At 46.5% G+C, this 13,116-nt stretch overlaps 1 protein-coding gene across 1 annotated transcript in view; it reads left to right on the forward strand.

Moving 5' to 3' along the window:
* The window catches only part of SLC22A31 (solute carrier family 22 member 31), a 219,581-nt gene that overhangs the window by 83,115 nt on the left and 123,350 nt on the right, over nt 1-13,116 (forward strand). Inside the window, exon 3 of the mRNA XM_086945799.1 lies at nt 1,703-1,857. Within this exon, the coding sequence (XP_086801925.1) occupies nt 1,703-1,857 (155 nt within the window). The remainder of the gene's footprint in view (nt 1-1,702; nt 1,858-13,116) is intronic.

Raw genomic sequence — 13,116 nt, forward strand, 5'->3', positions numbered from 1 at the left:
CCAGTGTTTGTGGCCCTGCACCAGGCCCATGCAAAGGGAAGAGGGCAGGGCCTGACCGAGTCCCTGAGCCCTTAAGCACATCTGCTCATCGTGCGGCTGTCGCCTGTATGCTCGTACTTAAGCCTAACAAGCAGTAGCGGCTGCTACTGGACCGGGGGGGAAGGAGGACTGGATGAAAAAAGAAAAATCAACACTTACCTGAAAATGGCTGGCCGCTGCCTCTCCTCCGTTGTCCTCTTCTTCCTGTCTCCGGTCCTGCAGCAGGAAGCACCTGGGCTCCCTTGAGCATTACTGCAATGCAGCGTTGTGATTGGTATGAGCGCCGTGGGTCGGCGGTCAGACGGGAAATGGGAGGCTGGGCATGTTCCTCACCTGGCTTTGCATAACAGCCTGGTGGGTAAGATGTAAAGTGCGCATGACTGTTTGGCTGGCTCAAGAGGGCCGTCCAAACAGTTGTGCACCCTTAGGGACTTGAAACCACTCCTCCCCTAGCTCTGGCTAGCCCTGCCCCGCCACTGACTGCAATAGGAAAACTAAAATGATAATAACAATACGTTATTTTATTTTTCCTTTTGAGCAGTGGGGCAATGCTACTGCTAACAAGTGCCCACATCTCAGGTAAAACCATTGCTTGTGCTGAACATTGACTGCAAGCTGTGTCACAGACTTCAAAGAGAATTGTCTAGAAAACAAAATACAGACTGACCGCTTCATCATAGAAACCAGGGACACTGCTTATCTCCCCTTACAGTTAGCTGGCACCTGTGGTTGAATCTAGTCTACTGATTTCTGTGTAGAAAACAACAAAGCACCAGCAGTGCACAGCATTGTGGTGACTAACATTCTTTGTGTGTAATATGTTATTTTGGTGTTATTAACGTACTTCTTTTAGTAAAGGAAAATCACATAGCTAGACAAGGAATCATTGTCCTGTTTGTTTTGTGTCTCTCCCACCCACATTACCTCGCTGAGGAACCTTTGACTGCTCGCCCTCGCTACCCTGAGAGTCTAGCGTAGAAAGTGTGTTCTTGGCCCAGATTGCAGAGTCCTTGTGAGATACGCCTCAGAGCACCAGAATCAAATGACCACAGACACCACAGTTATGGTCCAGTTGCACCTGCTTGCCCTGTGGTCTCCTGAACAGGGTCTCACACCACTTGTTTCAGAGCCTCCTAGTACAACACCACAGTGATAAACTCCCTCAGTATACTATCACTGCTTTAGTACCACTGGAGAGCATCAGTCCTACTTCATAACTCTGCGCCAATTCCATTACACCGTCAAAACTCCCAGCACACAGGAGCTCTTGGTACACCTATGTTGCTTCAGACCACATCAGTACACCACTTCTGTACAGAACCCCACAGTACATCACCCTTCCTCAGTACAACACCCCTGCTTCAGAAACCTCCAGTACACCGCACTTTCTTTTCAGCATGCAATAATTCTTTGTGTCCAGGATGCTGGTTGCCTTGGCTTTCTCGAGGGAAGAGTCCTTTCAGTTGAGGTTGTTGAGTCCTGCGCAGCCTCCACTCTGAAGTTGACCACGCCAGTAGTGCGGCATTGCTTGTCTTCTTTGGCAGTGGCTGCACCCTGCAGAGCTATTCTGCCTCCCTGCACCCATAGTCTGTACATGCTGGCTGCCAAATCCCTATCCTGCTAAACGTGGCCTTTCTGTAATGCTGGTGTGCTCTCTCTCTAGGTGTGGACGTCGAAGCACCTTTCTGGCGGCCCTTCTCCTCGCAGTCCTCTTCGGCACTGGTGCTACTATTTCCATGGACTTTCTCATGTTCCTTCTGACACGGCTGTTCCAGGGGGCGGCCCTGGCTGGGATCTTCCTCTCCCTCTATGTTGCAAGTAAGTTTTCAGTATTGCCTGGCACCATCCTGTCAGACCATAAATATTCTTGTTCTGATTGATATTTGCGGTGTTGTTGCTGATCAGTCGTGACATGCATGCAAGGCTACCAATATCCCTCCGGAATGGGCTTATGTGTACAGTTGTTGCACCGTCTCTCTAAGTCAAGCACATACATGCTGTTATTCATCAGTGTCTCTAGGGTGGGCATGTGCCTGCAGATGTTCCCAGGTCTTTCTAGAGCACACATATGTATGCAGATCTTCCTCCATGTCGTTGGGTCAGGCATGCACAGATATTCCACATGTAAGTTTCTGCATGCCAGACACAAGAATGTAATTGCTCCAGTCTCTCTCCAGAATTGAAACATGCATTCAAGTGTTCCTCAGTCATTCCAGGGAAGGTACAACATGTAACATACAAGCAGGTGTTCCTCGGTCTCTCCTGGGAAGGCAGATGCATATAATTGTTCTTCATCCTCTCTGAAGCAGGAACATATATGCAGCAGAGGCCAGCTGCTTCCTGGGAGACCAAGTACAAGTAATGGCTTCCCAGTTTCTCTAGGATGGGCATATACATGAAATTATTTAACAGTTTCTCTAGGGTTGAGACATGCAAGGAATGACTGATGCCTGTTTTTGTTTTTCAGTTGATGCAGGGCTGGCGCATATATGTGTTTGTTTTGTAGGCCCTGCAGGGCTTCTGTATGCATGTGGTTCATTCCCAGTGCATGCATGTTTAATACATTTGTGAGTTGGCTTTCCAGTTCATGCAGAGCTGGCCTATGCATATGGTTGTTCCTTATTGCCTGTCAGATTGACGTGTAAAGTTGGTCTCCAATGCCTGTTTGGCTGGCACATGACAGTCACAATTTCTCCAACTTCTGTGGGCCTGGTACACACATGTGACTAGTAGGCTTGGAGCTTTTGCGTTTTTGTTCGGTAGTGCCACCATGGCTGGTACACAGTTGTAGGTGTTTCTCTGTGCCTACAGGCCGGCCTATGTGTTTGGTTAATTCCCATTGCTCAAAGGCTGCAGAATACAAGAGGTTGTTTCCTATTCCCACCAGCGCTGCTCCATGGGTGATTGTTTCCCATGGCCGGCACTTGACTGAGGTTATTCCCAAATGCCTGCAGTACTGGCAAATTCTTGTGGTTGTTTCTCAGAGTCTGCAAGCTAACACATGCCTTATATGTAGGAACAGCCCTGCATGCAAACATTGAGAGAGAAACTTTCAACAGATACAGACATAAACAAGGCATATACAGAAGTATTAAGCCAAGGCAGGCCTCCAGAAAATATCACACAAGAGAAGTCATATCTTCCACACTCTTGCAAATTATACCCACTCCTAGTTCACATATAGCAACCAATGAATGACAAAAAGACGATGAAAAGTTAGTGAAAATTGTCCAGTTTGTTCTCTGAGCCCTAGAAGCCAAAACCAGCATCACCGCTATCGCCACCTCACACATTACTGTCGAAACTCACAACTGTCTGACCACACATACTCTAGTACTCACAGAACTGGAAGAGACACAATACCTCAACACACCAAAATTATAGAAGTGCAGCCTATAAAGGCAACATCCACATAGACCCCTTCACCATACAAAGCATGACCCCATAATCGGACCCTGAAAAAACTATAAGATACATACAATGATTCATAACCTCCTTTCAGGCCGAACAGCAACATGCAAGCCCCAGGACCTTTGATGTATCTGTGCTGTACCAAACTCTCAAATAAGTAAATATCTTATGTAATCTCCCTGCCTTAAACCCTAAGATGAGAAACAACCATGTCTTTAGTGCACCATCCCAAACTACAGATGGACCATCTCAAATGCTACAGAGATGGAGGATTTCCTGTTCCACAATAAGCTTGACCTTCTGTTCCTCACAAGACTTGATTAACACAGGCATCACAACCTGTTTTCGATATTCTCATACCTGAAGGCTGTTCTAAAACAAGAAATGTTTGGACCTTGCAATCACCCTTCCCCTCAAAGGAAAAAACGAATATTAATGCATGACTAAATGTCTACTTGACTATTGAACTCCTCACCTGCTCAGAGAGCATAGTTTTAGGTAATTGTAACCCAAAATGGGGACATAAATAAGACTTAATCTTGCCACATCTTTAAACTTTCCTAGATAACATGACTATTTTCAACACTTAAATATCCCCCCCCCCCCACCAAAGGTGCTATTCTAGGTCTCATTATATCCAAAGTACCCATGTTTATAGTTGGTACCCCTAATAGATAGGTATGATCATGCCTTGACTTATTTTCTTTACCAAGTTCCCCTTACATTCCTAAAATCCATTAAGTAATATGGATATTATGGTCTAATGACCTGTGAAACCTTGAAATAGCAAGTTTTGAGAAGTTAGTCAGTGCTCGGACACTAAACTAACAATCACTCTCGAATCCGTTTTAGAGATCGGCAACTATGAAAATGAGACTTCCAGTTTCATGAACCTTAACAACTCAAAAACATCCTAGACAAGGTAGCCTCCCCAAAAAAAGATGAAAGGAGCAAAGAATACAAATATTTGGTTTTCTTCCCATCTAAATAACAAACCAAGATTGTTGGCATGCTTGAGAGAAAATTTAGGAACAATTCTATCTCCTAGCACAGACTGTTCCTTAACTTAAAGAGATGCCACTACAAGTGCAACACCCTTCAATTCAGGGTAGATTGTTTAAATCTCAGATCATCACAGCTAAAAATATGTCCAAAAAACCATATGACCGGTGGAAGGTATCCTGGCTCCTGAGTACCACACAACAGATTCCCTGGGGGAGGAAGTGAAAACATTCACCACACACTTTAAAGGCAAAATCACAAAAAATGAAATGAAACTCACCTTTTGGCAACCATAAACCTGATCTACCAACTGCACCTGGCTAGGGGTGATAAATTAGCTACTTACTTATGCCTACTACCCCTCCAGGGGTATGGGCCAGGAACCAGGACTCTCCAGGTATATCGGTCTTGGACTTTTCTTTCAGTCCAACTCCAGGTGTAGCCCATCTCCTTGCAGTCAGTCTTGATTCCGCTTTTCCTTTTCTCTTGAGCTCTCCAGGGCAGGGCTTGTCTGGTGGTGTTTGACTTGGGCTTGTGCATAGTGTGACCTTTCCACCCCAGCCTCGTTCAGTGATTTCTTCATGGGTAGAGAGTTGTAAAGTCTGCTGCCAAAGGTTGTTGTTTCTGAAGGTGTTTGGCCAGAGGATTTAGAGGATTTTCTTCAGACAGGTGTTGTTGAAGGTCTGGACTTTGTTTGTGGTGGTCACTGTTGTCCTCCAAGTATCTGCTCCATACAGGACAGATTTTATGCTGGTGTTAAAAAGCTTGATCTTGTTTTACAGCGTTAGGTCTTTTAAGCTCCAGGTCTTCTTTAGCTGACTGAAGGTAGCCCTTGCTTTGCCAGTTCTTGCCTTGATGTCGGCATCTGTGCCGCCCCCCCCTTGAAGTGCAGATTATATGACTCTAAAACAATTAAATTTTTTCTCACCAAAGATGCCAAAATTATTGACACATGGCTCTTTGCGCTAACAGAGTGTAGTTTAAAAGCTGAAGTGGTAGAAACTTCAAAATCCTTGGGGTTCATACGGTGCAAAAACCTCAAATTCGATACCCGTAGCAAACATCTTTCAAAGACCTCCTTCAGCCAATATATATGTCAATGTACTTTATGCGATAAAAATTTCATCATAAAAGTATACAATTTATACAGTACATTAAAAAAATAATAGACAGGAACCCACCAATCCTTATATACATACAGCATCACAAAGTACCCAAATTCTAAAATCTATAAAATGTGCGCTAAAAACAGATACATAAGAACCATAATAAAACATCCCGCCATGGGGCCATCTAAAAACTGATACATAAGGACCATAAAAAAACATCCCGCCATGGGGCCATCTAGCGATTAGGTTGAGTAGGGGGTGGGCTTGAACCTCCTTGTACGTGTCTGCCATGCACTACCCAAGTATTTAGCTACCCCCACATACCATAGCGGTAGAGGACGTGTCAGTGGAGAGGACCCGTAGCACCATTTTGTGACACCTAAGGCCTAGCCCCTTGCATAGTGGTTTTAGCCATATCTTCCTGGCGACCCTATATGCCGGCCAATATATACGTTTCAGGAAATCAAAACAATTATTTGCTGGAGAAGATCTCAAAACTGTAGTTCAGTCCTTAGTGATACCGCTCCCAAACTATGGAAATGGGCTCCTAACATGGCTCCCCCAAAAAGTGCCACTACATCTAAAATTGGTCAAAATTAAGCAGCCCATTCAGTCAAAAATAGTCATATATGACCATCTCACACCCCTTCTCTTCGAGGTGGCTGCTCTTCGAGGCAAGATGCTGTTACAAATCAGCATCCCTAACATAGCAAAGCTGTGCACCCCAATACATCAAAAGGAAACTAACTATCATACAAAACACAAGAAACCTCTGGAGCACAGGAAAGTGCTCTGGTGCTTTTTAGCTTGCATCACACTACACAAAAACAAGTACGCAATATACTATTTAAAAAATGTAACACGTGTAAGAGTACTCTTAGAAAATACCTCAAACTTGGCACATGTTGCCGCCCTATATTAGACAAGCCCCACATCTATTTAAGCAACTATTGAAAGAACACCTGCTTGCAAAATATTTGGGCACAAGTGAACCACAAACCACCACCTACAAGAGCAGGACCATACCCTAGCTTTCCTGATGCCAAAGACATAAGTTACTGGGACTACCACCCCTCAATTTTTCTTACTGCAGAATGTCAGACATCACATGTACAGCATTGGCACGTTGGTACCATGGTAACCTCCTTCTCCCATTTCCTTTTTGAGTATTCCTGCATTAGCTATGTTATTTGTATTTTGTTTTCCTGTGTTGGGTCTTAGAAATGATGTTTGTCTTTTACTCTGTTTTGCATTTTCTGTGACTCCGCTTCCTTACAACTCACCTTGTGATGTCCATTTTATTTATGTGTATCCTAATCTAAAAACCTCAAAATTAAAAAAATAGAATGTATGTCTCCCTGTTAAACTGTGTGTATCTCCGGTTTCACAATCTTATTTTCCTGGTTCCAAGTTTTAGGATATATTTGCGGTGGATAGTTCCACAACCCCCTGGCATTGTGCCCAGTTCAGATCGCTCTCACCTTCCATCTGTCTGTGTGGCGTGACTCTACTTTCAGCTCATCTCCGCTGTGATTGGTTGTTTGCTCGCGAGGAGTTTGCATCTTTCTCTTCTGTCCTCTTCCTGTTCATCTCCTTGTCAAAGAAAGCCTCACTCCCTGTTTGTTTTGAGTATGAAAGTGTGAGTCACAGACTATTCACATTTTTTTGTCAATAAACTCCACCGACGGGTCTCCTGAAACAAATGGTAGATGCAGTGTCTCTGATTCCAGGCAGGGCACAAATTTAGACTTCAAAGCACACAGGTTTCTAGTATGGATCAATTGAGAGGGTGCTCACAAAACGTATAAGCAGGTGCATTAGATTTGCTCATGAGAACTAGAGAAGGGCTTCACAAGTAACAAAACTAAAATCACTTTTTGCCTAACTTTCACATCTCGAGTTACCAAACACGCCTCAACTTCATACACGCGCACATCTTGTGAGCTTTGTTAGTGTCAGAAAAAACACCTAGCTGTAGCAGGTTTTGGTTAGACAGGCCCAGTGTGTTAAAAACGTTCACAGTCTCTCCCCCTTCTGCTCTTTTATCACACAACCTTTCACGCTTAAATAGTCATTATTCAATACGCTTCTTGCTCCACAGCACTTTGATAACTTACCAAAGAGTCCTAATCCCACTTCTCACGAATATCATAATGATGTCGTCATCATCATAGACTGTCTTCAGGTAAGATAGGAAAGCGCCCTCACTTATGGTATCGCGTGTGATAGAGGGAATGCAGACTCGTCCGTAATGAAAAAAGCTGCTTACGGTATTTTCATACCTCATCAATTGTTTTAAACCATGACCGGTGTTCCAAATCTTCAAGCACAAAGATATTATTGATAGTGTGCATATCTTTGACACTTTTACGTAGTGTCTAAAATACTTCGTGGCCACCTGCGGAAACGTTGGTTATGTTAAGTACAACACTCAGCCTTATTGATCACTTGTTGACCCCTCTTAGCAGCCAGGACAAAATCTGTGGCCATTCAGTTTTACAGAATAGTGTCTTGTGCCACTAGTTGGGTAGTTATCAGCTTGCGCGCCATGGCAGTTGACTTTGCTACCTCCTATAGTACCTTAGCAACTGAGCGGCTCTCGTAGACTCATCCGTAGCTTAGAATCAAGATGGCTACGAGTGGAGAAGTTTCTGAAATGCCTCTGCTCCATCTCTTACGTAGAGAAGGAGGTCACATGGCCAAATATCAGATGGGAAGCTCCGCATAAGCTGGATAAAAGGATCCAGGCCAGTTGTTTGGTAACTGCACACAAACCCGATTACCACAAAAGTAGTACGTTCCAGTTTAATCTGATGTACTGCTGCGGCTAAACAGGACACCAGGGTGACCGAGTGTTCACAGTATCTCAGCCTGAGTAAACATTGGAAGGGGAATCAATGTGGTCTGCTTAGGCATAGACACCTAGTACTCACCGGGTCCCATGGCGATGCTGATGCTTAGATCTCCGCAGACCAATCCACGCGCAACAGATGCCTCATGGCGAGCCTTAGTTAGACCAGGAAGGGTAACAGAAGTGGTAGACCTACCACGTTCAGGAATAAAATGCCCATCCAGGTGCGGGTCATCAAGTTGTTCCTCCCATTTGAAATGATGTGGGATCATTGGCACGCGCCCATTGGAATCAGTGGGTACATGGGAGCACAGCCATCCCGAGGAGTCCTTTGGGTCCTCCTTCTATTGATCCAGTACATGCAGTAAAGTATTGCCTTTGAAGCTTGCTATATCATGGTGAGTGATTCAAGGGGGCCCAGTCTCCGTGAGAATCCAGGACATGCATGTTTTTAAAAAAAATATCTTTTATTGCCTTTTGTAGTCACCATTGCTCATGGAGTTTCAGCAATACATTAGCATGTTCCATATCATGTTTCTTTGCATTATATTACATATGTATGGCTGTGTGAGATACTCATGTGCTCTGGAACATATAAAAATGTATCCTAAAGCCATTGCCAAATGCGTGTCTGTGCAAGCACTCCCCTCCCTCCCCTCCCTGTCTCCCCAACAATCCCCTCGCCCCCCCAGAGCTGCTGTTCCCCAGAGTATTACCCTACATCCTTCAAAGTTACTCTGTGACCCTCGACATGCATGTTAAATAGAAGACTGACTGAGGAGCTTCTGTAGTGGGAATCCGCTAACTCAGGCTCAAGATACTGTGAGACCAGAGTAACTCTCTGGCAAACTCTTTCCAAACGAGAAGAGGCTGGAGGGTCTTCTTATGTCTCGGTGAAGGCCTTCATGATCTCCTACAACACATTACTGACGTTGAAACGCGTCAACAGCACTCAGGCGGCTGCATGAGAACATAGAGTTTTAATAACCCTGGGACCTTAAATTCTTCTTTCTGAAAGACTATCGAAAGGTGTTAAATAGGCGAATTTGTAGAGGTAAATCATGCCTGTAAAGTACAGGCCTGTTCTACAGAATATCGATCACTCATCAGAGCATTAAAACTCATGGTACATAGAATGAGGATGTGCAATAAATCTCAATCTGAATGTTACAGGTAAGCATCGTATTTCTATTTACTCAATGAAAAACTGCTCATTTCTAAATATGACTATCAAACTTACCCCAACTTTCTTTAAAAATGTGGTCACACTAAGTCATGTCGGAAGTTCTGTTATCTATTACTTGTGGGAAAGTTGCATATTTCATTTCAATACTTAAAGCAGGTTTAAAAGTTATTTCCCCATAGTGACACCTTTGCACATTGCCTAGTACCCACCTATATGTTTTAGGACTTGTTCCTTGTTTTTTGGGTTCAATGGTTGTCTAGCAGGGTGGTCAGTTAGTACCATCTCAAAAATAAGTGTTTATCCATGGTTCAGAGGCATCCCCGGGGCTGGGCTCAGCATCTCATCTGAGTAGAGGTGATAGTAAGACCCTGCTTGGGTTCACCCAATAATATGTAGGCCCAGGGAGAAATTTCCTTTGTGCTGGAGCAATATTGCATGATTACAGGAATTTCACATGATGCTTTTTACGCTAAATTCTCGAAATTGTGGTTTTGTGACACTTAACAGCAAAAACAGAAACACCAGGGCATGGGAACCGCTGGAGCAACCAGTCGCTTTTCACATTCAAATGTAGTGCCACATTTCGTAGTTGCATTTTGTGTAATTATGTGTAACTATGCGTAATTAAGCTGTGTTTTTCAAAAAATGTCATGTAGTTAGTCAAAAGCTAATTATGAGAATTTCTGACACTTCTAATGATGCGGTGGGCCAGGCTTCTTCGTCGGCAATCCTTCATAAGCGAGGAAGTGAATTTCAACAAGAGAAAAGAATATCCAGGTAAAGAGACCCTCCTCTATATTGTGTTTTCATGATTAGCTAAGAATTGTGAAATCAGCACTTTTAAAAAAATGCTGCTAATTTTACAAAATTGCCGGTAAAATTGTCACTGTAAATAAGCTGAGCCTAATGCTTCTTTTATGGGCTTTGCTCTATGCTGAGCTAATTAAAGGAGGGTGAGCAAAAGGTTAGTAGGTGGGCAGAGGAGTTAGGATCCTCCATCACCTGCCTTTAAAATCCGCAGACCATATTCCTGTGGTCAGGTCCCACTCTTGCCCATTCGCTTTGTTTCCTGGGACCTGCTGCCCTTGGCTCTTTATTTTGTGCAGCTTTATATAGTGCAAACTCGACACTAGTAGCGGCTGGTGGCGGGGGGAGGGGCAAAGGGAGGACGAACTACGACAAAAAATAGCGTACCTGCAGCATCGTTGCTCTTCTGCTACTCGCCAGCACAGGCTCCCAGAATCCCCTGCAGCCAATCCTGATGCTGCTCTCGTGCTGCATGATAGCAGCTTTAGGATTTGCTTAAGCGCACTAGATTTGCGCTCCCAGAGAGACTGGAAGCCTATCTCTGCTGTCTCCAACCCGGCAACACAGCTCGAGTTAGAGACCCCTTTAGTGCGCAAGTTGGTTTGGCTGACTTGAGATAGCCGGCTAAACCCACATGCACACTGACAACCGTGCCCACCGCTTCCCCCTCTGTGACTACCCCCGCAATGGCCCCACCCCCAGGACTCGCCCAGGAGAGAAAAATAAAATGAAATGATAATAAACCTTGCGTATTGGAGCTCTTCACATGCGCTCCAATTACATTAAACATGTGTTTAAGTGATTTGCCCACAACCACAGGATGTTGAGCTGATGCAGGGACTCAAACCTGGTTCCCCAAGTTTAAAGTCTGCAGCTCGGGTACTAACGCCACACCCTCTCAGTTTACCGTGGAAGAGAGGAGTCCCCCACTCCTATGCCTCCCCTTTCACTCCTTCAGACCCGTGCCCACACCACGTATTCAACAAAGCAGACGCAGCCATCGCACCCAAACTACGGAAGGTCATCAACATCTCCTTCGAAACAGCGACTTTCCCAGAAAGCTGGAAGCACACCGAAATCAACACCCTCCTCAAGAAGCCCAAGGCGGACCCCAAGGACCTCAAGAACTTCTGGCCCATCTCCCTGCTCCCGTTCCCGGCAAAGGTCATCGAGAAAATCGTCAACAGGCAATTGGCCCTCCACCTGGAAGACAACAACATCTTGGACCCGTTCCAGTCCCGATTCAGACGAAACCACAGCACCGAGACATCCCTCATCGCCGCCACAGACGACACCAGGCGCCAACTAGACAACAGCGAAACATCAGCCCCCAGACGACGTCAGGCGCCAACTAGACAACGGCGAAACATCAGCCCTCATCCTCCTGGACCTGTCGGCCGCCTTCGACACGGTCTGCCATCGCACTCTAAAGACACGCCTCCTAGAGGCCGGAATCAAAGAAAAGGCCCTTGACTGGACCACGTCCTTCCTCACCGGCAGAACCCAGAGCATCCGCTTCCCACCCTTCCGATCCGAAGCCACCGACATCATCTACGGCGTCCCCCAGGGCTCATTCAGGGGTGGCTCTAGGCTCATGGCTGCCCTGGGCAGGGAGCTTAGGTAGGGGGCCCCGGAAGAGGGGGTCCGGGTGGGGCTAAGCGCGGAGGCCAGTGAAGAGGGGGGGGGGGGGTCAGGGTGTTTGGAAGTGGAACAGAGCCGGAGTCCGCCAAATCCCTGCCAGGGGCCGCACGCAAATATGTATCCATCCTCAGAGGATTATTATATTAAGGATATATATTGGCGGTGTGCCCCCTGGTGTTTGGTGGCCCAGTGCAGGTGCACAGCTTGCACATGCCTAAGGCCGCCCCTGGCTCATCCCTTAGCCCGACGCTGTTCAACATCTACATGGCCCCCCTCGCACAAGTGGCCCGCCAGCAAGACCTCAACATCATCTACGCCAACGACACCCAGCTCATCCTCTCCCTCACCAAGGACCCACACACCGCCAAAACCAACCTCCACGAGGGAATGAAGGCCGTCGCCGACTGGATGAGGAGCAGCCGTCTGAAGCTGAACTCAGACAAGACGGAGGTACTCATCTTCGGACCCTCCCCCTCAGCCTGGGACGACTCCTGGTGGCCGACCACACTCGGAACAGCACCAACACCCACCGACCACGCACGCAACCTAGGATTCATCCTCGACTCCTCCCTTTCCATTGCTAAGCAGGTCAACGCCGTCTTCTCCTCCTGCTACAACACCCTCCGCATGCTCCGCAGGATCTACAAATGGATCCCGACCGAAACAAGAAGAACGGTGACACAGGCCCTCCACAGCAGTAGGCTGGACTACGGCAACGCACTATACGCAGGAATCCCAGCCAAACACCTACGACGACTACAACGCATCCAAAACGCCTCCGCCCGACTGATCGTCAACGTCCCCCGCCGCAGCCACATCACCCCCCTCCTGGGAGACCTACACTGGCTCCCCGTCGACAAGAGGATCACCTTCAAGGTCCTCACCCACGCACCCAAAGCACTCCACAACGCCGGACCAGCCTACCTTAACAGCAGACTCAGCTTCTACACCCCCACGCGCCAGCTCCGCTCTGCCAGCCTCGCCCTCGCCACTGTCCCCCGCACCCAACGAACGACCTCCGGCGGCAGGACCTTCTCCTACCTCGCCGCAAAGACCTGGAACACCCTCCC

Source organism: Lissotriton vulgaris, chromosome 12 (genome assembly GCF_964263255.1).
Source record: "Lissotriton vulgaris chromosome 12, aLisVul1.2, whole genome shotgun sequence".
Classification (NCBI taxonomy): Eukaryota; Metazoa; Chordata; class Amphibia; order Caudata; family Salamandridae; genus Lissotriton; species Lissotriton vulgaris.